General features: G+C 34.0%; 1 protein-coding gene across 1 annotated transcript; it reads right to left on the minus strand.

Annotated features, from left to right (window-relative positions):
* Positions 1–602: 602 nt before the first annotated feature.
* On the minus strand, positions 603–10,831 carry LOC148209206 (uncharacterized). The gene is made up of 2 exons (XM_088117449.1): positions 10,662–10,831; positions 603–1,314 (listed from the first exon to the last, which is right to left on the minus strand). The coding sequence occupies exons 1-2, from the start codon at positions 10,829–10,831 to the stop codon at positions 603–605; spliced, it is 882 nt and encodes a 293-aa protein (XP_087973575.1).
* Between the last annotated feature and the right edge of the window lie 10,256 nt (positions 10,832–21,087).

The following is a 21,087-nucleotide window of genomic DNA, read 5'->3' on the forward strand; positions in this document are numbered from 1 at the left end:
TGTTCGGACCTCATTATGGTTTTCAACCCAATCACATTTAAATAATAGAATTGTAAATGTATTGTAGCTAATCTCCCATATCTCTTGAATGACCCCATAGAAGGACATGTCTCAAACTATAGGATTCTTATCTTTTGCACTCGACACTTGCATTGTCGTGGCAACTAAACTTACCCCACTATTTTGGACATTTCTAATATTGTCACTTTGTTTTGTGCTATAAGAACATTCATTCATCCTATACCCATCATACATCCTTATTTGGGTTAGGCCGATGAGCCATCAATCGTAAAGTTTTCAAAATGTTTTTATCATCTAGAATTTCACTCATCACCGATTAAAAAAAAAAGACACTTCTAATTATACTACATACCTATCAAGTGTATGAGATTTGTGAACTATGGACATTATTTACCTTATCATGTATCCAGTTGCCAAAGGATTGGGTGTGTTCACTCAGAAGCCACTTTATATTATTTGACCTACTTGGATTTTGCTCTTTCAAGTATTTCACATGTTGTCTGCAATAAATGTTGGTCATTAAAAAAATATTTAATTGAAATATATTTATGAGATTGAAATCTTATTACCTTATATATGGTTCAACTTCCTAAATATTCTCTAGTATATAAATATGAGCTTCTTTTAGATGCTGAACACTTGATTTTAATATATGATCCAGCTGACAAAGGCCTATCACGAAGACTTTCTTCTACATTGTTTAGAGAGCCAAGTCCAACTCCATCTAGTCCAGATAGAAACTCAGTACAAAATTCGATAGCTTCCTCCACTACATATTGTACAATACTTCCTTCAGGCTGATTTCTATTATGCACATAGCCCTCCAATACTTTCATATATCGTTCAAATGGATACATCCACCTTAAATAGACAGGCCCGCAAAGTTTAACTTTTTTCACTAGGTGAATAGTAAGATGCACCATTACATCAAAAAATGAAGGTGGGAAATACTTCTCCAATAGATATAATGTAACCATTACATCATCTTGTAATTTATCAATTTTCGCAACATTCACAGTTTTAAAACATATTCGATTGAAGAATAAATACAACCTAATAATAGTATATCGCACATGCTCAGGTAGAACTGAGCGTAGCGCGATTGGAAGTAGTTGTTGCATCAAAACATGACAATCATGAGATTTCAACTGATTGAGTTTCAAGTCTTCTAAAGATACAAGACTTCGAATGTTCGACGAGTGCCCTTCAAGAACTTTTACATCGTACAAAGTTTTACATAAACGATGTTTCTCCTCTCTTGATAATGTGTGACAAGTAGGAGGTATATAAGTTCTTCACCCTCTCGTTACTGGTGCTAGTTTAGTGCGAATCTTCAACTAAACTAAGTCAAGTATACATTTATTCCGTCTTTACCTTTTCTTGGGATGTCCAATAATGTTCTACACACATTCTTCTCCATACGTATTAACTCCAGATAATGTGACATGCAACTTCTTCCAATATGGGAGCTGGAAGAATGCAAATTTGCTCTTCCAATACCTATTGGCATTTTGGCAACTCAACTTATTGCTGTCTTTTTTACCCCTTGGAAAGTTCATGTCAGTAAGTATTCTGAAAATAGCCTCTCATAACAAAGGTTGCAGAGCATTTGCACGCTCTTGCTTACCATTAAATGTATTTTTTTTTCTATATGGATGATATCTTGGCAAAAATCTTCTATGTTCTATGTACACTTTTTTCCCCATGCACCAACCGCATTGAAGAAGTGTTAGTGCCACATATCGGACAAGCTTTATAACCCTTCACAATGCATCTACACAAATTTCTATATGCTGGAAAGTCAACAAGACAGACTTTAGAATAAACAATTCTTGTTTGTACGCATCATAACATGAACTTCGTCTTCCCATAAAAGTTTCAAGTCATCAATCAACGGAGCTAGATATATATTTATATCGTACCCCGATTGTTTCGGTCCTGAAACCAACATGGTCAACATCAAGGACTTCCTTTTCATGCACAAGTATGGTGAAAGGTTATATATTGTAGTTATCATTGGCCAACAACTATATTTGTTTGTTCCTATCCCCATATGGGTTTACACCATCCGTTGATAAACCCGTAAATTTCTTGATTCCAAACTAAAATCTGGCCAAAGGTGATCTATTAACTTCCAAGAGGGAGAGTCAGTTGGATGCCGCGAAATCCCATCTATTTTCCTACTTGTATTATGCCATGTCAAATTCTTAGCATGATCGGAGCTCCTAAATAGTCTAATGAATCTTTGGAATTATTGGAAAGTACCATATCTGCTTAGCGGGAACTCCTTTCTCCTTTGTTGTATTCTTACTTAATTTCCATCTAGGCAAACTACAATAAGGACATCGGTTCATGACAATCATTAGGACATACATCAATTTTCTCGTAATTCAAACTTAGAGAACACAATGTTTTTTTTTTTGGCATTGTACATGGATTTCGACATTTCATTCATTTTTGGTAGGAGGTCACTGATTACAGATAGTAATTATGAAAAATTCGAATTGCTCCGCCCATCGTACTTTTAAGTTGTATAATTTGACTAGAGCTGACAACTTCGTGAACTTTTTACATCCAGGGTATAATGGTTTCTTAGTATTATCAAACATATTTTCAAACAATTTCGGTACATGTGAAATTCCATCATAAATAGTCTGAACCATGTCAGTCACATCAAACAAATCATTATCATCTTCGTCATTTTGATTGTGTTGGGTGTGTTGCCCTAAACTCGTAGTTTGTATTTATGTAAAAACAAATGTATATTCAATAAATTTGTTGTTGAATTCATAGTATTGCATTGTCCAAAATTCAATAAACTAAACATTCAAGGTTATTATCATATAACCGGGACAGTATATATATTGGGTATATATTTGATATACTCGGTATATATTTGATATACCCCTGATATACTAGGTATATATTTGATATACCCCTGATATACTAGGTATATGTTTAATATACCCCTGATATACGAGTGGATAATGTCTCGTGAATAATCTAAAGGGTCTAGAGTATATGGATAAGGCTGGGTACCTTATTCTGACAACACTATGGATACGACCCACTTTGTAAATGTTACAGACGACTCGATCCAAGTTGTTCGTGTGGAGACATGCAAGTGGAGGTATCCTATACAATGAGTTTGTATAAGACCGAACCGCGAAATAGCCAATCTTTAGATGTAACGCCGTTGACTAACAGATTGCTGTTTCACAGGATGACCAGACAACCCATTCTCAATCCTGAGTGAGTTATGGACTTCTGCCTGTAAGGACTCTTCCTTGGATCTCTATAGGTGAGAGTGGCCCGAGTCGCCGACTCAATATTCCTACCATTTTAGGACGAGACCGAGTGGGAAGCTGGGAACATAACTTCACAAGATGGAATTCACTCCTCCCCGAATTTAGGGAGTAGATGAGTGTTCTCTTAAATGCAGACTCCGGGACTTGAACAAGGGGCCCCACCCTCTCACTGGCCCGAGAGGGACTTCCGGTTACTGGTCGGACTATAACCAGGTTGTTCATTAGAGGAGTAGTGGTATTTAAAGAGTAGGATGTAACTCAGGGGTAAAACGGTAATTTGATCCAGCTTGAATTACGAGCACTCGTGAAAGATTGACTTGTCATTAATGGTCGTATATCCATGGACACGAAAACATTCTGCAGTGAGAAGAGTGCAACTGTGGGTATTTAGTGGAATGACCCGTAGTTAACAAATGTCGATTAACTCGGTCAATAAGTTTGACCGATTAACCTCGCATCGTTGGAGTTTCTGATCTGTAGGTCCATTAGGTCCCCTTGCTAGCTCATAACGGGTAAAATGAGGATCATTTCTTTGGAAAAAATTGAAATGTTCAAATTGCTCAATGGATTATATGTATATTGATACATTATAATATATAGTTAATTCTAATTGAAACTATATATTATGAGAGACATTATTTGAATAAGATTCAAATAAAAATTAATATGAATAGGATTCATATTAAAACTATAGGTTAAAAATAATGTGCATAAGATGTACATTATGACTATAGGTTATACGAGAGAAATGCTATTGAATATGATTATATTTTTGTAATAAATAATTAAGTGTTAATTATTTATTTGATTTATATATATATATTAATTAATTATTAATTAGATTAATAATTAATTAATATTTATTAATTAATATGATTAATTAATTATTATTAATATTAATATTAATTTGATTAATATTAATTAAATTAAATAAAAAAAGAAAAAGCCAAAAAGAAAACTACCTCTCCCCCAATACGTACGAGAGTGGTGATGTGGGTAGTTATCCCAACATCACCTCGTTGAGTTTTTCTTAAGCAAAATTGTTCTGCTTATCAAGAAGTGTGCTCTCTCAATCTCCCTTGCAACTTAGTTCCAAAATTGAATGCTCCCACAAGCGGGATCTCGAGACCCAAGAGGATAGCACGGAAGACTCTTTTGGTGGTGTTTGGGTGGAAATTAACTTGAAGAAGAGTTTTTCAAAGGTAATAACATTTTCTCCCCGTGTTTTCATTTTTGCACTTGTTTGATTTTGTTTCTAAAAAATTCATGAACAATGATCCGCTTCCGCTCCGGGATTCACATCCCTTCATATTGAACTCATCATTCAACCTATCATCATCCGTCCTAGGTGCATATTCTTCACCATGCCAAAACCGTACCCTATAGCTTTGATTAATACCATATTCGTACAAGTGATTTCTAATGATTGCAGCATCCTTAGCATACGATTTCCACATTTCAAGCAAGGACGACGAATAAAATTAGAACCATTCGCATGACGAAACCCAAATTCGATGAATGACTCGACTCCTAAGTCATAATATTCAGACAATGTATTTTTTTTTTCATCCATGATTTAACCATTGTCATGATATTAGGCAACCTATTTATTGATGAAATAAACAATTTATTGGTGATATTAAGGAAAAATAGAAACTAATGGTCGATACTAATTTTAAGGTTTATTCGAAGTACATCAACTATGGACAGTAGGATTAAACTTGTCTAGAAATTGCAAGAGCAGGAGATCATCCCATGAAGGACATTGTAGGGAGTAGCACCCCAAGAAATAAACAACCATGAGCTCATTGAAAGGAGAAGTTTCCTAGAAACAAACAAACTTGCAATCTATTGAGGTGCTAAATGACATTATTGGTCCCTAAAATCAATGTTTAGATATAAATATAGTATTTAACTTGGAGAAATGACGTGAATCTTAACTTATTATGAAATGTCCTAAGATTCTTAATCTTAGAATCTATCATCATATTTAAAACAATACTAAAAAGAATTAAATTTTATATGGGCCACAAAGTTCCAACAACAATTTCAATTGGAATTTATTAGGACCACAAAGTTCCAACAATAATTTAAAGCATCACTCCACATAAACTATATTGCAAAAACATGATACATAAATGGTAACAACTAGAAAATATTGAAAGAAATTAGTTAAAAAAAATAGTCATTACCTCTTAGAAATAATATAAATTACCTCTTAGAAATCAAGTCGTAAAATAATTGATCTGTTTTTCAAGAGAGGAAAGGACCTCTAACACCTATATAGCATTAACAAAAAGGAAAGATTCATCATCAAACTACAACTAGCTACACCCACAAAACTAAGCCCCCATGCAACCTAATCCTTTCTTCAAACAAATCATTTCATTCATCTACCTTGGCTAAAGATATTCAAACTATACTAGTTTTTCTTCTTTTTGTCATAATCTCTTACTTTGATGGTGCCCTATTTGTTGACTCTGGTAAAATATCGATAATATACAGAATGCATATTGATCTTAAAAGAAATCACTTATTACACACTCTCTCTTTTTTGTTGAGAAATCTCTCAAAAATATATTTTATTAGTAAACTTATTTATCACCCCCCAACAATGTGTTTCTAATTCTATTGTCTATCGTTAATGTTATATATATATTTTTTTAAATTTAGATATTTTTAAATTTATTCATAAAATAGAGATAAAAAACGCACATTAAAAATATAGGAATCTCATGTTAGATTGAAACATGGAGATTACAGAGTTATAATTTATTTTATGAATGATGGATAAGAAAACTACTCCAACCCAAAATACCACCGCTTAAGAGAGTAGAACACTCCAACCCACAAACAACCCGATCAATCACCCACACTGAGAGAAACCTTCCACCGTTTAAAAATCATAAAACATAAAGCAGAAAAGCCATGAAGTAGAAAAATCAGAACACCAACTGGACATTTGGAAACTCCAATCAAAGAAACAAACCTAGAACAAGGAAATAGAAGAGCAACGAAGGTGATAATTAGTAGTAGAAGTAGAAAAATAGAGAAACGAATCAGAAGAGAACGAAGAGGAGTTTGACGGCAGATACAACGGCGTGAATTCAACAGCGACAACATCAAGATTTGGAGAACCGACAAAAGTGAATGAAGAGGAGCAACTTTGTGAACACGACGATGGCTTGTACAGTGGGCGGCAGAACGACGGCGGTGGACGGCAGAGCGACAATGTTGGCAGCTTCGAAAGAGAAGGAGATGAGGACGAGAGTTCAATTGGGGGAGAAGAAAAAGGGTATTAGGGATTTTAAAATCCATTCTCCCGATTGATTATTTAAAATTCAAAAGAATGGTACCAAATCTTTAGTTTTGTAATTATAATTATTTTAAAAACAAAAATTTAAAAACTTTTTAATTTGAAAACAAAAGTATATTTTTATAAATAACATATCTCCATACTCTTATATACAACCGTCGGTCAAATTCACTTTTTCCGACTATTTTTCTAAATAGTCGGGAGTCGTAATATTTAAAAAAATAATAATACAATATTGCCCAAAAATTATTAAAATAACTGGGAAAGTCAACTTTTCTCGACTCTTTCTCAAGAGTCGGGAGTTGTAATATTTTAAAAAATAAAAAAGAGTATTACCGATGCTATTTTAGAATGGTCGGCAATATTAATATCTCACGACTATTTCGAAAATAGTCGGGAATTGTAATATTTGAAAAAAATAAAGACAATAGCGCCCAAAAATTTATTAAAATATTGGTGTAAAGTCCACTTATGCAACTTTTTCTAAAAATAGTCGGGAGTGGTAATTTAAAAAAAATTAAGAATAAATTTTGTTCGACTATATAATAAAATAGTCGGGAATACAAACCTCTCCCCACTATTTCAAAAACCGTCGGGAGTCGTAATATATAAAACAAAATTTTACCCGAGTATTAGGCAAAAGCGTCAATAAGAGTAACTTCACCCGGCGTCGAGAATAAAAGCATTGAGAATGTATTCCTTTCCTGATTATTTTAGTCAATAGTCGGTAAAGTCTCGACTATTATTCTTTAGTCAGGAAAAAAGATGTTCGCCCAACGTCGAGAATAAAAGCGTGCGAGGAAGATGATGAACTTTAGGTTTTTGAAAAGAACATCGAAAACATAAGACGAAGAAAGAAATTCGCAAAAGAGCGTTGTTTGATTTAATTTATTTTAATTTTATTTACCTAGAATGAAAAAATGATTACTATATTAATATATATACTTGAACATTTCATAAAATCAACTTATTTTGTTGGTGTTTAGCGTGTCCATAAGTCTCACTAGTGTTGAGTAGGGGTGTAATCGGGTTGGGTCAGGTCGGTTTTTCTCGAAAATCGACCCGAACTGAATTTGTTCTGTTCAGACCAGACCCAAACCGATTGTTTTCGGGTCAAGCTCGACTCGACCCGATTTGAATTCGGTTTTTTTGTCCTTCGTCTTTTCGTTCAAGTCTGCCTAGGGTTTTTTCTACTATTTTTAATGAAACCAAAAATAGGTGGCGGTAGATCAAGCCCAAAATCTCTTTTTCATGAAACCTGTAGTTTTCATCGTACCAAAAACCTCTTCTTCTTCCCCAAGACATTACCAAAAACCTCTTCTTCTTCCCTAAGACATTACCAAAAAACCTCTTTCTTCCTTAAGAAATTTTATTCTTTTTCTTCGTCGGTCTGAAAATCAAAACAAAAAACCAGAACCCCACTTTGTTTTTTTTTCACCTTTTTTTTTCTTTTTTTTTTTTTTTCAAAATAAACGGAGAAAGAGAGATTCATCTGGGTGTTGCTCAAAAACCCCCAAATCAGCGGCAGCAGCCTATGATTCCATCTCCCATCTCAAATCCACCAACTGAAAAGCTCCCAAAGACCTCCAACACAAGCTCGACGCCGCCTCCATCCTCGACAACGACCTTGGGTAGAGAGGGTCGCCGCTGCCTCCATTCTTGACTATGATCTCCGGTAGAGAGGGTCGCCACCAGTGGGTCACTCATAGAAAGAGGGCGATCTAAAGCCGTGTGTCCAGCCGATGGATAGGGTCATCGCCGGTAGAAAGGGTTACCATCGAGGTCCGTTCAAAGAGAGAAAGGAGGGAAGCACGTGTCTGGGTTGTGAGTTGTGGGAGGAGGCGGCGTTGGGTTATGAAGTCGTGAGGGAGAAGGGAGGCGTGGGTTATAACTTATAAATGGAACCTTAACGTCGGTTAAAACCAAACCGAACCGATTAACTTCGGTTCGATTGTCATTTTATTTAAACCAAACCGATCCGAACCTGTTCGATTCAGATCGGTTTTTTGGGTCGGTTCAGTTCCTTTCACCCCTAGTGTTGAGTTCAATTCACACAAGTAACTAAATATGTTATGATTTATATATTAAATTTTTTTTTTTTGATAAAAAGATAGATCTACTAAGGTTTTATTTTTCATTTTATTGAGAAAAATTATGACTTGTTTCTATTTTCTTTCAAAAAGTTCCTATTAATATTGTTAAAAATTTGGGCAAGAATCAAATGAAAAAAAACTAATTTTCAAAACTAAAATTAATTAAAAATTTCTATCTAAAATTCAAAATATTATGTTACAAAAAAATTTAAAGGTTCATAACCTAACTAGTTCCAATTTAAACCCAAATTAATTCTTAAGCATTCGATGCTTGGTGAAACTAGAATTAGCTTATATTATTTTATTTTTATCATCATATTTTAATTTTCATGATGAATTAAATTTATGCAAGGAAATTTGGGTACTAAATAAATAAATATTATTTATTTTAAATAGGAAATATAATTAAATTAATTTTTTATTGTAAAAAGTAATTTTTTTTGTAAAAATATAATTACAGAGAGTTGAAAAAATAATTGAAATCTATTGGGCTCAAACTTAGAACTGAAGATGAAGGGCACAATTAGGTAGGGTAAGTAGACCACAGTACCAAATACCATTTTCTACTTATTTCATGAAGTATTTGGGGAAATTATTAATCATAAATCTATACTTGATAAGGTCGTATCCCGAAAATAATTAATATCATCTGTTGATGCATAAATTTGGCCTCCTGGGATTCCGCCAAGTTCGCACCAATCTTCAAGAATAAAAGGGATCAACAAGATCTGCAAAACAAAATAGCACTAAAGATCGGTGTGGCTCTCGCCACACAGGCTCCGATGTTTAAGTCAGAATCGGAGTAGTTGAGCATAAAGTGTAGAGTGTTGTGAGCATCCCTTTAGGGTTTGGCTTACTTCTCTATTTATAGGAGTTGAATCCTGATCCCTTTGTGGAATTCGAATCCTGATACATCTAGGAAATCTGGTTATCTGAATCTGGGGAGAATCTTGAGGCAATCAGTATATCTTCTGAATCATAAGGCCATCAAGATATCTTCCATTTGAATTCTTTAAATAAAGGGAATCTGAATGGTAGAAAATTATGATTTTCTCATCCATAACAATAGCCCCCACTCTCAAAGTTGAAGATTGTCCGACTTCTACTTTGAGAGTATTTTGTCGCTGTTGGTTTTCATCAAGTCTCTTAATACTTAGAGCACTTGTCGTTGTCCATTGTTGCTTTTTATGGGCTGACTGTTATAGCCTCCATACCCTTTTATCGTAGTTGGCTGTAGTCAAGTCTCTTAGTTTACTCTTGGGTTTCTAACCTACTTGGCTTTTGCTGATGGTTTTATACCCTAAGTCCAGTCAATACCCTTTCGTTGTAGTCGGTTGTCGTTTTATGGGCTGGCTGTCATAGCCCCTGTTCTCTTTTTACTGTAGTTGACTGCAATCAAGTCTCTTAGGCACTGCTGTACGGTTAGTTTTAACCGTCAGATTTTGGCTTGGGATCTAACTTTTAACAGGGTCAGTGGTACTTCCTTAGGGTTTTTAACCTATTTGACTTTTGCCCATGTTTTATACCTCAAGGTTTACTCTCGGGTTTCTAACCCACTTGACTTTCTTTAGGTTTCTAACATATTTGGCTTCTGCTTGTTTTTTACCCCAAGTTGAATCAACACCCTTGGGTTTTTAACCTATTTTAGCTTTTGCCATATGGTTTTCTATCCGTGGGTTTCATTGATTTGTTAGGCCTGCCTGTTTTCTGTTTTAACCTTCTTGGGCATGTACGCATTCCTTCTTCAGCACCTTGGGATTCTTTTCCCTGGTTTCACTGATTGGCTTTTAGCTTATCGGCCTGCTTCTAGGTCTGTCCCTGTTCGAGTTCCTTGATCAGCTATTGATTTACTTACCCATACCCCCACTTGAGGGTTCTCAGAGGGTATCGATTCGAGGTTTGTCGTTTCCTCCTATCTTCAACTTGCTCTGTGCATGGCTGGTTGTCTCCTCAACTCCTTCAATCATTGGAGCTTTACCCTTCCGTGGATTGCCAACAAGCGCTGGTTGTTCCGCCTCATGTTGCTCAAGTTTCTGCAGAAGTAGTGATATACTTCGGTGCATTCCCTCTACATTCTCTTCTAAGGCGGCCATCTTGTCACCCTGTTATTCGGACCTTCGACCAATTTGCCTTTCTGTCTGAGAATTGGTCGACTAGTATTCTCCTGTCCATCATCTGGTCGGTCGGTATCCGTTGGTCCGTGGACTGGTCGGTCGGTATCTCCGAGAACTGGTCAGTCAATCTCTCCTTCGACTGCCTCGGGCGTAGGTGTGCTCCTATCAACTTTCCTCATGTGGCGGCACTCCTCATCAGAATGTTGTGGACTTCTTCCTGAACTCATGTTGACAAATCTGCAATCTCTAGTCATCCCCACAGACGGCACCAATTGTTGATGCATAAATTTGGCCTCCTGGGATTCCGCCAAGTTGGCACCAATCTTCAAGAATAAAAGGGATCACAAGATCTGCAAAACAGAATAGCACTAAAGACCGGTGTGGCTCTCGCCACACAGGCTCTGATGTTTAAGTCAGAATCAGAGTAGTTGAGCATAAAGTGTAGAGTTTTGTGAGCATCCCTTTAGGGTTTGGCTTACTTCCTTATTTATAGGAGTTGAATCATGATCCCTCTACTGATTGTGGAATTCGAATCCTGATACATTTAGGAAATCTAGTTATCTGAATCTGGGGAGAATCTTGAGGCAATCAGTATATCTTCTGAATCATAAGGCCATCAAGATATTTTCCATTTGAATTCCTTAAATAAAGGGAATCTGAATTGTAGAAAATTAGGATTTTCTCATCCATAACATCATCCATAAAACTGTAGTTTTTCCGACTGAAATAAAACGTGCTCAAAATCATTTGTGACACTTTTTGCATGTCATAGATTCTCAAAATGGTCTAGGTAACTGTCATGAAATACTTGAAATTTTTTTATTTTTGTTGACAATTATAAAATGTCACAAAACATGAAAATTTTCGTAGATCACTGTTTTTTCCCACTAAAATCACACCTCCACGATTTCGTGACAGTTTTTAGCTGTTATAAAACTAACAAAATATGAAAAGTTGCGTTTTTTTCCCGCAAAAAACGCGCCCCCATGATTTATGACATTTTTTTTTCCTCCAAACTTTTTTACTGTTCACTAAGTGTCATGGAAGACCATTTTTCTAGTAGTGATTATACTCAGATCTATTTTTTCAAAATTACAAATTCTACCTTCACTCCAACACACCCTAAATCATATCAAATGGTTATTCCAAATTCGTGAAGCAAGGAAATAGAGACGTGAGATTGGTTTTCACCTCTGCACAGTTAAGTATTCTTTAGAGTAGTTATTGAACCTGGATTTTGAAATCATAATTGTTGCCTGCTGCTCGTTATCTTAAAATATTAAAATTTTCGAATTTGTGGTCTATAGGGAAAAGAACAAAATTCCCCCTATACCGACATGTCGGACCTCTCGAAATGCCCTCGACATGTTGACATGTCGTCCCACATTTTAAACTATGTAAAGAGTTTTGTTTTGTTTGTTTGATGGGGTGATAACTATTTTCAGTAAAAAGAAAAAATTACTATTTTTTGAAAAAAAAAGAAAATATGGTTATTTATGTCAGCAACCCTTAAAATTATAGTAAGGCTAAATATGTAATTAGCACAAATATATAAGTTATTTTTTAACTTCATCCTAATTTTTAAATGTTAAAAAAATGGTCAATTTTCTCTGTTTTTAAACAATTTTTTTTTACTGTTCGTATGAATAGAGATTATAAGATTGATGATGTAGAAATTTTAAATTAATATTGTTTCAAATAAAATGGGAAATTTTTAGCATATAAATAAATTTTTAATGGGTGTATTTTCTATAGGTAAGTTGTCACTAGTTTGAGATATTTCAATTTTGTGATAACATATCCTATCCGTTAAATTGAAACTTGAAGTAATTTTAATTCAACTAATAATATATTTTTGGGAAAAATCTTTTTTTAGTCCATAAGTTTTTAGTGTAGTTTCAATTTAATCTCCAAGTCTCAAAATGTTACACTTTTTTCCTTTAATTTTGAATTTAGTTTTTATTTAGTAGCTTAAGTTTCAAAACATTGCATTTTTACAACTAATTACCGAAATAATTGTACAATGCATACAAGCAGTAGAAAGAAAAAGAATTTGAGAAAGATCGGAGAAATAATGAGAAGATAAATGTAAGGGGAAAAAGATATCAATAATCGAGGTAGCCTTGTGGTAAAAGGAAATAAACTCATCCAATAATGAATCTTGTTATGAATTTTTATATATATATATTATAGAATCATTTTTTCTCTTTAAACAACTACTTTAAAGCTTAAATCAAAATTTACATACATGAGGTGATTATGCACAGAAGATACCAAATAATTTCTAGCAATTAATAAGAACGAAATAGAGAGAATTGACACAAGGGTTTATAGTGGTTCAGTAAAAAACGACCTACATCAACTTACAAAATATCATACTCCGCGAGTCTATATTATTATCAATAGAGATCAATACACACACATACAATAGGCATACAAATAGAAACAGAAACGAAAAACTAAATCAGAGAGCCAAGATCTACGATTCAAGAATACTTCAACTCAAATTATTGGAGGAATTTAAGGAGCAACTCAAATACGATGTAAATCTGTCCAAGAACACTAAAGAACAAAAAAGATAAAGAAATACAATCTCGTTAGTATGATCCACGCTGAACCCAAGCCCTTATATGAACAAAATCGTCAAAACCCTCAGAAAGATGTAGTTATGGTGTAACCCGTGGTTGTGCTCTGTCTGAGTGTGCCTGGAGCTTTGGGTAAGAGCAAGCTCTCGTTCTGGTCCGAGAATTGATAGATGAATGACTATTTGAAGGAAGACTCGGTGGTACTTTGTTCGAGTGGAGGATTATTGGGTTTGTAAAGAGTGCAAACAAAATCCCATATTGGTTAGGGAAGAGAGTCATCCATGGTATATAGATGAGGACAATTATCTCCATCGGTACGAGGCTTTTTGGGTAAAACCAAAAGCAAAGTCTAAGGGTTATGCCTAAATCGAACAATATCATGCCACTATATAGATACTTTTGGTATCATTATCTTTAGCAAGTGGTATCTGAGCCATGGTCTAAACCTAGATATGTTGGTGAAATCCTTGGGTGCCGAACAAAGAAGTGGTGAGCCTTAGAAGGCGTAGTCATGCTGTCATCCGTGGTTGTTCTATATCCGGGTGTGTCGAAGCTTTGGATAAGAGCAAGGCTCTCGTTTTGGTTCGAGAGTGGGCGGATGGATGACTATTCGAGGGGAGGCTCGATGGTACCTTTTTTTAGGGGAGTTTTGTTGGGTTTGTAAGGGAGTGCAAACAAAGTCTCCTATTGGCTAGGGAATGAGTGATCCATGGTATATAAGTGAGAACACTTATCTCCATTTGTATGAAGCCTTTTGGGTAAGACCAAAAGTAAAGTCGTGAGGGTTATGTCCAAAGCGAACAATATCATACCATTATGGAATTGCTTGGAGGTACGAGGGTACTATCGTCCTTAATAAGTGATATCAGAATCATGTCATAGATTTAATCGTGTTGGTAGAGTCCTCGGGTGCCGAACAAAGAAGGGGGTATGTCTTGGAAGATGGTAGTCATGGTATAACCGTGGTTGAGCTCTATCGGACAGGTAGTGTGCTCTTGGGAAAAGAGGAGTTGATTTGGATAAGAGTTGGACAGATGGATGACTATTTGAAGGGAGACTCAATGATACTTTGTTATTGGGGAGGATTGTTTGAAATGTGACCAAAGTCCCACATTGACTAAATAAGGGGAAGATCATGGGTATATATATGAAGATAATTATCTCCATTAGTATGAGGTTTTTTTTTTTTTTTTTGTGAAACTAAAAGTAAAGTCGTGAGGGTTATGTCCAAAATGGACAATATCATACAATTGTGGAGATATTTGCAGATTCGAGGGTACACTTGTTCTTAACAAGTGGTATCAAAGTGGAATGTCCCATCTAATTTTTGTAATTAAAAAAAACAAATGGTATCAAAGGCATGGTAAAAAAGAAAAAAAAAAACGTAGCTGTGTGTGAAAAATCTTCTAATGTCTAACAAGAGTGACTGGTGAGCCATTACAGAATTGGATAAGGGTGCGATAGTGGTCGACACCAGATTCCCACAATATGATCCTTAGTTGAGAATCCTTGGGTGCCGAACAAAGAAGCCCAGTGGGCCGCAGAAGATATAGTCATGTTGTGATCCATGGTTGAACTCTATTAGAAGCGGACAAACAGTGTGCTCTGAATAAAAGAAGGTTGCCTGGATATGAGTTAGACGAATGAATGACTACTTGAGGGGAGACTTAGTGGTAATTTTTCCGAGGGGAGGATTGTAGAAATATGAATGACTATTTAAGCAAGATACAAGTGATACTTTATTTGAGGGGAGAATTGTCGAGGTTGCAAGGAGTGCAAATGATAAGCCTTGAGTTAAAGACTAAAAAGTGTAGGTTGTTATGCTTATTTGAGGTCTATTGAGATTGCAAACGTATGTTCATGCATATAAATTAGTGAAAATGCACATATTTCTATGTTTAAAGACTCAGACACTTAGACTTAGGTGGATGCAGGTTAAATGATGCAATTATGTTAGTTTTGTAGGGAAAATCAGGATTGTTGATCAAAATGTGTTGCCGCACTGTCCTCCTAAAGTTCCAGTTTATCAGTAAAAATATGCTAGCTACATTTTGTTTCCTAGTGCACTCAAGATGCACTAGACAAATTTTCTGCCGCAATCGATAAAACGTGTATTTCAACTTATTTTGGTCGAGCAGCTGGTCCAAGATTTTGTCTAACATTCCAAATATCTCTCCAAAAAAGTTGGTTAACAACTTCCTATGAATTTCTCAACAAGTTGTAACCTCCAATCTTATAAATACAAGCTTCCAAGTGATATCTCAACACACTTCCAGTTTTTGTTCTTTCTTTCTAAGTTTTTATAAACTTTAGTTTTCGTTTCTACCCTGGGAGCTTTGTTTAGTTCCTTATTACTCCTTTAATTGTTCATCGTTTCTTTTAATGCAATTCGATTTGTTCTAATTTTTGTAATCATTTTCTAAGTTTAATGAAAATGAATTCTTCTGTTATTTTCTCTTATGATTTTGTTTTTATCCATGAGGAGCTAAATTACCCTTTCAACCCTCCTATGAACATCTTAGTTTCATATATTTTTAAATTACATCTATCAGTAAACACGATATTTTACGCTCCTCTTACTTATCTTGATTGATCTAATCCATCCAGTTGATTTACTTGTTGGCCATTCGTTTAAATCACATTAGTTTGAATTTAATTATGAAAATGTTAGAATCAAACGGAGTTCGTCAAGGTAAAATGGGAAGTTACTGAGAAATAAGAACTAAAACAAGATCATAGACATAGGCTCTCTCACCCGTTAAACGAAAGTTGAAGTTTGCATTATTTAAGATTATAGTGCTTCATAGACTTATGAAACTACTAGTCTAAGATTCTAAACAAATCAAAGCAGTATGGAATAAGAGTTGAACCAGTTTACATTAAACGAGCGAAAATGCGCGTGGTGCATGTGGTAGGTGTAATTCATATTTTTAAAACTAAATAGTAGTACGAGGTTGACATTTTAAATTTTTTTCCCTCGTGTTTTTAAACTATGTTCCTAACAATTTCAACTATTTTTATCCTAAATTCGATTGCTCATTCAAGCGGTTTGTAAATTTATTTAAAAAGAAAACTAGTCCTTGTGGAAAAAAAACTTGTAATACTTCCATATTATTATTTGTAGAGGTGTCACAGCAAACAAAGTCCCACATTGGTTAGGAAAGGGATTGATCAATGGTATATAAGTGAGGACATTTATCTCTATTGGTATGAAGCCTCTTGGATGAAATGAAAAACAAAGTCAAAAAACCACGAACTAACTGTGGAGACTAATTTTATAAGTTTATTAACTAAATCTAAACATCTCAAACAAGGACTAAACTAGAATAAGTTCAAAAGTACATGTACATATGATATTTTAATCTTAAAAGATATCTAACTCTAACCTAAAAGAATTAGGTCAACATGAATTTAGTTATTTTAATCTCAATTGTCGCCGTTGAACCTTAGACCAAATTACTATAGTCCTCCCTCCCCCAACTTCTCTCTCCATTGGATCGACTGCTTCAAGGTTTGTTCGTAATCATGACTATATGCTTTTTTTTTCTCCATCAAATCGTTGTTTTGTTTACTACTCTACATTTGTGATCAACTGGTGTTTATCACTTCATCTAGCCGGAGCATGATAGTTTTGGCCAATCATAGTTTACCAATGTTCTTTTTTGTGTTTTGTTTTGTGACATTCTAAACGCAATTCTTTCACCATGTGGTGGTTGTTGATAATGAGTTATAGACGATAGGATTTGTTAAATTACTAGACATTTGATTACAATTTGATTAGCCATCCAAAATGGTGACTTATGTTCTAGGGAGATAATTCGTCGTGGGGACAGATGAAAGAGCCCTTAAATATCTACTGGCACATAGGGTAATGCAATCATGTGTTTGTTTGTATAAGAAACCGAACTTTTCACTGAGACAAATGAAATTAGAAAATAATACACGGGCATACAAAAGCAAAAGCCCTGAAGGAGAACCCCTACCCAAAGAAAGGATTTCCAATCCAAAAGAATAGAATCTAGCTTAGAGACATAGCCCCATAAATAGACATTAAATCTAATGAGATCCCAAACAAACTTCTTATCTCTTTCCACCCCGTGAATATTCTGTTGTTTCTCTCCAAAAAAATCTCCCACAAAATTGCAAAGAAACAAGCCTACCACCAAAAAAAAAAAAAAACTCCCTTTCTTACGGAAAGGAGGAAACAAAAGCACTTCATCCACTGTAGCCTCCCTGTCAAACCCAAAAAATCTCGAAGATCTCAAAGAACCGACTCCAAATAATCTGAGAAAACTGACGATGCCATAAGGTATTATCAATATCCTATGAATCCTGCTTGCAAAGAACACACATTGCGGCCCCAAACAGGAAGAAGAACGCCTCTGAAGTCGTCCAGGGTATTGACTTTTCCAAGTAAGACCTGCCACACGAAAAACTTAATCTTCTTCAGAATTTTCACTTTCCAAAGTGAGGCAAACACTAGGGCAGTGGATGGAGAATTGAGAGAGCACAAAAGTTTAAAAAAGGAGCTACAAGAGAAGCCCTTAGACGGACTGCGGGACCAAGCACGAAAATCCTTCCTATCACGAAAGAGATGAGCATAAAATAGCAAATGGAGCAACTCAACCGCTTATCGATACTCTCTGTGAGTCAAAGACCGATTGAAGCCTAAGGAAATAGCTCATCCCCCCAAAACCTAGCACCAAAGCCACCTAATGCAACCTCCTATCCAATAAGAGAAAAAGATGAGGAAATAAAGAACGAATAAGTTTTTCTCCCACCCAAAGGTCCTCCCAAAAATAAGTGTCATGACAATCCCCAACACATAAGACAAGAATTGGGAAAAGAAAGGAAAACCTGAGGAAATAGCCTTCCAAGTACTGTTACTAGCACAAATCTTAAGCCCTCCATCTGATACCCAGTTAAAAGGGTGTAGCCCATACTTACGATAATCCTCCGTCACAAAGTCCTAGGTTCTTGGAAGAACCGCCACAACCATTTAGCCAAAAGCGCATCGGTTTTGTGTCTCAAGTTCCCGATACCAAGACCTCCTGCCTCTAACAACTTGGAAACAATCCCCCAACTAATTAAGTGAACTTCACCCCTCTTATCCACCCACTCCCAAAAAAAAATCTCTCATTATTTTTTCCAAAAAATTACACACAGTACAGGGCTTTGAAAAGAGAGAAGTAATACGTCGAATCCCACTTAAAGCCTAGACAAACACTTCTGAATCTTCTCCAACACCGAGGCCCAGAAAGCAAGAGTCTTAGAATTCTGCCCTAGTGGAAGACCCAAATAAGAAGTCAGGAACATACCCACTTCGCAACATACTAAGTAGCCCAATAAAGAATCTTAGAGGACTCACAATTAATACTCAAAATCGACCTCTTACCTCGATTGATCTTGAGCCCCAAGATAGCCTCGAAAAAAGATAACAAATTGTTCATCTATACTATATTTAAATGGGACTATGGAGGAGAATATTTACCTCCCATTTTGCCCCCAACTTTTAAATACATACCTATTTTGTCCTTCAATTTTCTACGAGAGACACGACTATTCGAGTTAAAGTGTCTGTTGAGATAACAAGTCCAAAAAAAGTTGTGACCATTTGATGAAACAAGGAGTTTAATCCAAAAGAGTTGTAACTGTTCGAGTGAAAAGGTGTGTTGAGAGAAGTTAATCCGATGAAAAGTACAACTGTTTAATGAAGAGATGCATCTATCCACGTATAGGTGCCATAACAAATAATCTATAAAATGAAAGATTATGTCTTTTTCTTTTATGACCTAAAACTCATTTCCAAAATATTAATGAAGATTTTTCTTATCTTCATGAGTGAAAACTGAACCATGTCAAAAGAAAATTTGAGAATCCAGAAACATATTTAATCGATTAAGAGGTAGAGTAACAAAATTATGTACTCGTATTATCTTCAACTTTTATTTTTTTTAGATTATTTTAATATTTTTATGTGGATTACTAAGTTATATATTCATGATACCTTCGTGTTTTAATATTTAGTTAATGTTGTTTTCAAGTTTGATTTAATATTTAGTTAATGTTCTTTCACGTTTGATTTATATTTTAGTATTAGTTTTCTTATTTATCTTAATAACTTTTTGATTGCTGTTGTTCTTATTTTATTTTTCTTGGTCATGTGATCTTTATCCCACATTTTTCAATGATTTCAATTTCAATGATTTCATGGCAGTATATAGTATTCAGTTTCTTTCTCAAATTTCAATTCTTTAATTTTGGTTCATTCCTCCTTATTACATAATATACAAAAGATAAAAGAATGAGTAAATAATTTAAGAAAATACACAAAAAGATTATTGTTGTATTCTTTTAAAAAACATTGACAACAAATAAGAATTGTCCGGTTCAAATGAATTTTGCATTGAAATTATGTTTTCATAGATAGTAATGAATCATTGTGGGCAGAGAGAGCAATATAAAGTTCTCACTTTGAAAACATTTTAAAAAAATAATTATTGTAATTAATAATTAATAAATTTAAGATGAAAGAGACAGATCCTCATTCATATAGTTTGATAAGATTATATTTTTTTTCTTATTTACTATTTTGCTTTAATTTATTTTTACGTCATAAACTTCAATTTTTGTATTGTGTCTATTTTATTTTTAGTTTTTTAATATCAAAACATTATTTCTTTAACTACATAATATTACCTTAATATATTTAATTATACCATCCATTTTTTAAATGGTCTAATAGTTTTGTATCCATATTTAGATTAAGAAAGTTGTTAAAAATTGTGCCAATAGGTATAGATTGTATTTTTTAATTATTATTATATTTAAATGGTGTAGTATAATTTATATTTATCTTTTTAAAAATAGAAAAAATATATTTGATTTTTCAATTTTAGAAATTAGCTTAAGAGTAAAAATAAGTAATTTTATTTGTTCCAATCATTTAATATTTAATTATAATTTTGACAATTTAACAAATTATTTCACTACTGTTCGAATTTTTAGTTACATAATTTGATTTAATTTATTATGTCTCAATTAACAATAGACTTGATTATCAAAAATTGATAACCACATTATCAATTTTATAGTATATTCAATGTTTTTTATACCTCTTATTTTATTGTTTTAGTTTGAAGACTGTACATTTTTTTATTGAAAATGTCAGCAAATAATAATATATTTTATTTGAAACAAAATATTAATATCATTTAAAAGTTCGTTGAGTTGTTATTTTATATGTTAAATTGGTAGAAATATTATATTAAATATATTTTATTTGAAACAAAATATTAATATCATTTAAAAGTTCGTTGAGTTGTTATTTTATATGTTAAATTGGTAGAAATATTATATTAAATATATTTTATTTGAAACAAAATATTAATACATTTAAAAGTTCTATTGAGTTGTTATTCTATATATTAAAGTGTTAGAAATATTATATTAAAATGTTTATAATCACGTGCAATGCACGTGATACTAACTAGTATTCCTAAAAGAGGCTTCTAAATTAAGTATCGACTTAGATCAAAAGGAAACACTTTAGTTTTTGAGGTATGGAAAAGAGTTTTAAATGTTCCCTGAGTTAAGTTGAACTTTTAACTAACAAAAAAAAAATGAGGTCATGAGTTAAGACTTGGATGA

This window comes from Momordica charantia (assembly GCF_013281855.1).
Source record: "Momordica charantia cultivar OHB3-1 chromosome 9 unlocalized genomic scaffold, Mcharantia_2.0 BLBB01000009.1, whole genome shotgun sequence".
Classification (NCBI taxonomy): Eukaryota; Viridiplantae; Streptophyta; class Magnoliopsida; order Cucurbitales; family Cucurbitaceae; genus Momordica; species Momordica charantia.

What these genes read in the sequence shown, in the direction of transcription:
- LOC148209206 (XM_088117449.1), bottom strand. Translation starts at nt 10,831, where the DNA reads ATGGCCGCCTTAGAAGAGAATGTAGAGGGAATGCACCGAAGTATATCA. An exon ending in ACCAGCCATGCACAGAGCAA is followed by an intron (nt 1,315 to 10,661) that starts GTTGAAGATAGG and finishes GAGAGGGTGAAG; the next exon opens with AACTTATATACCTCCTACTT.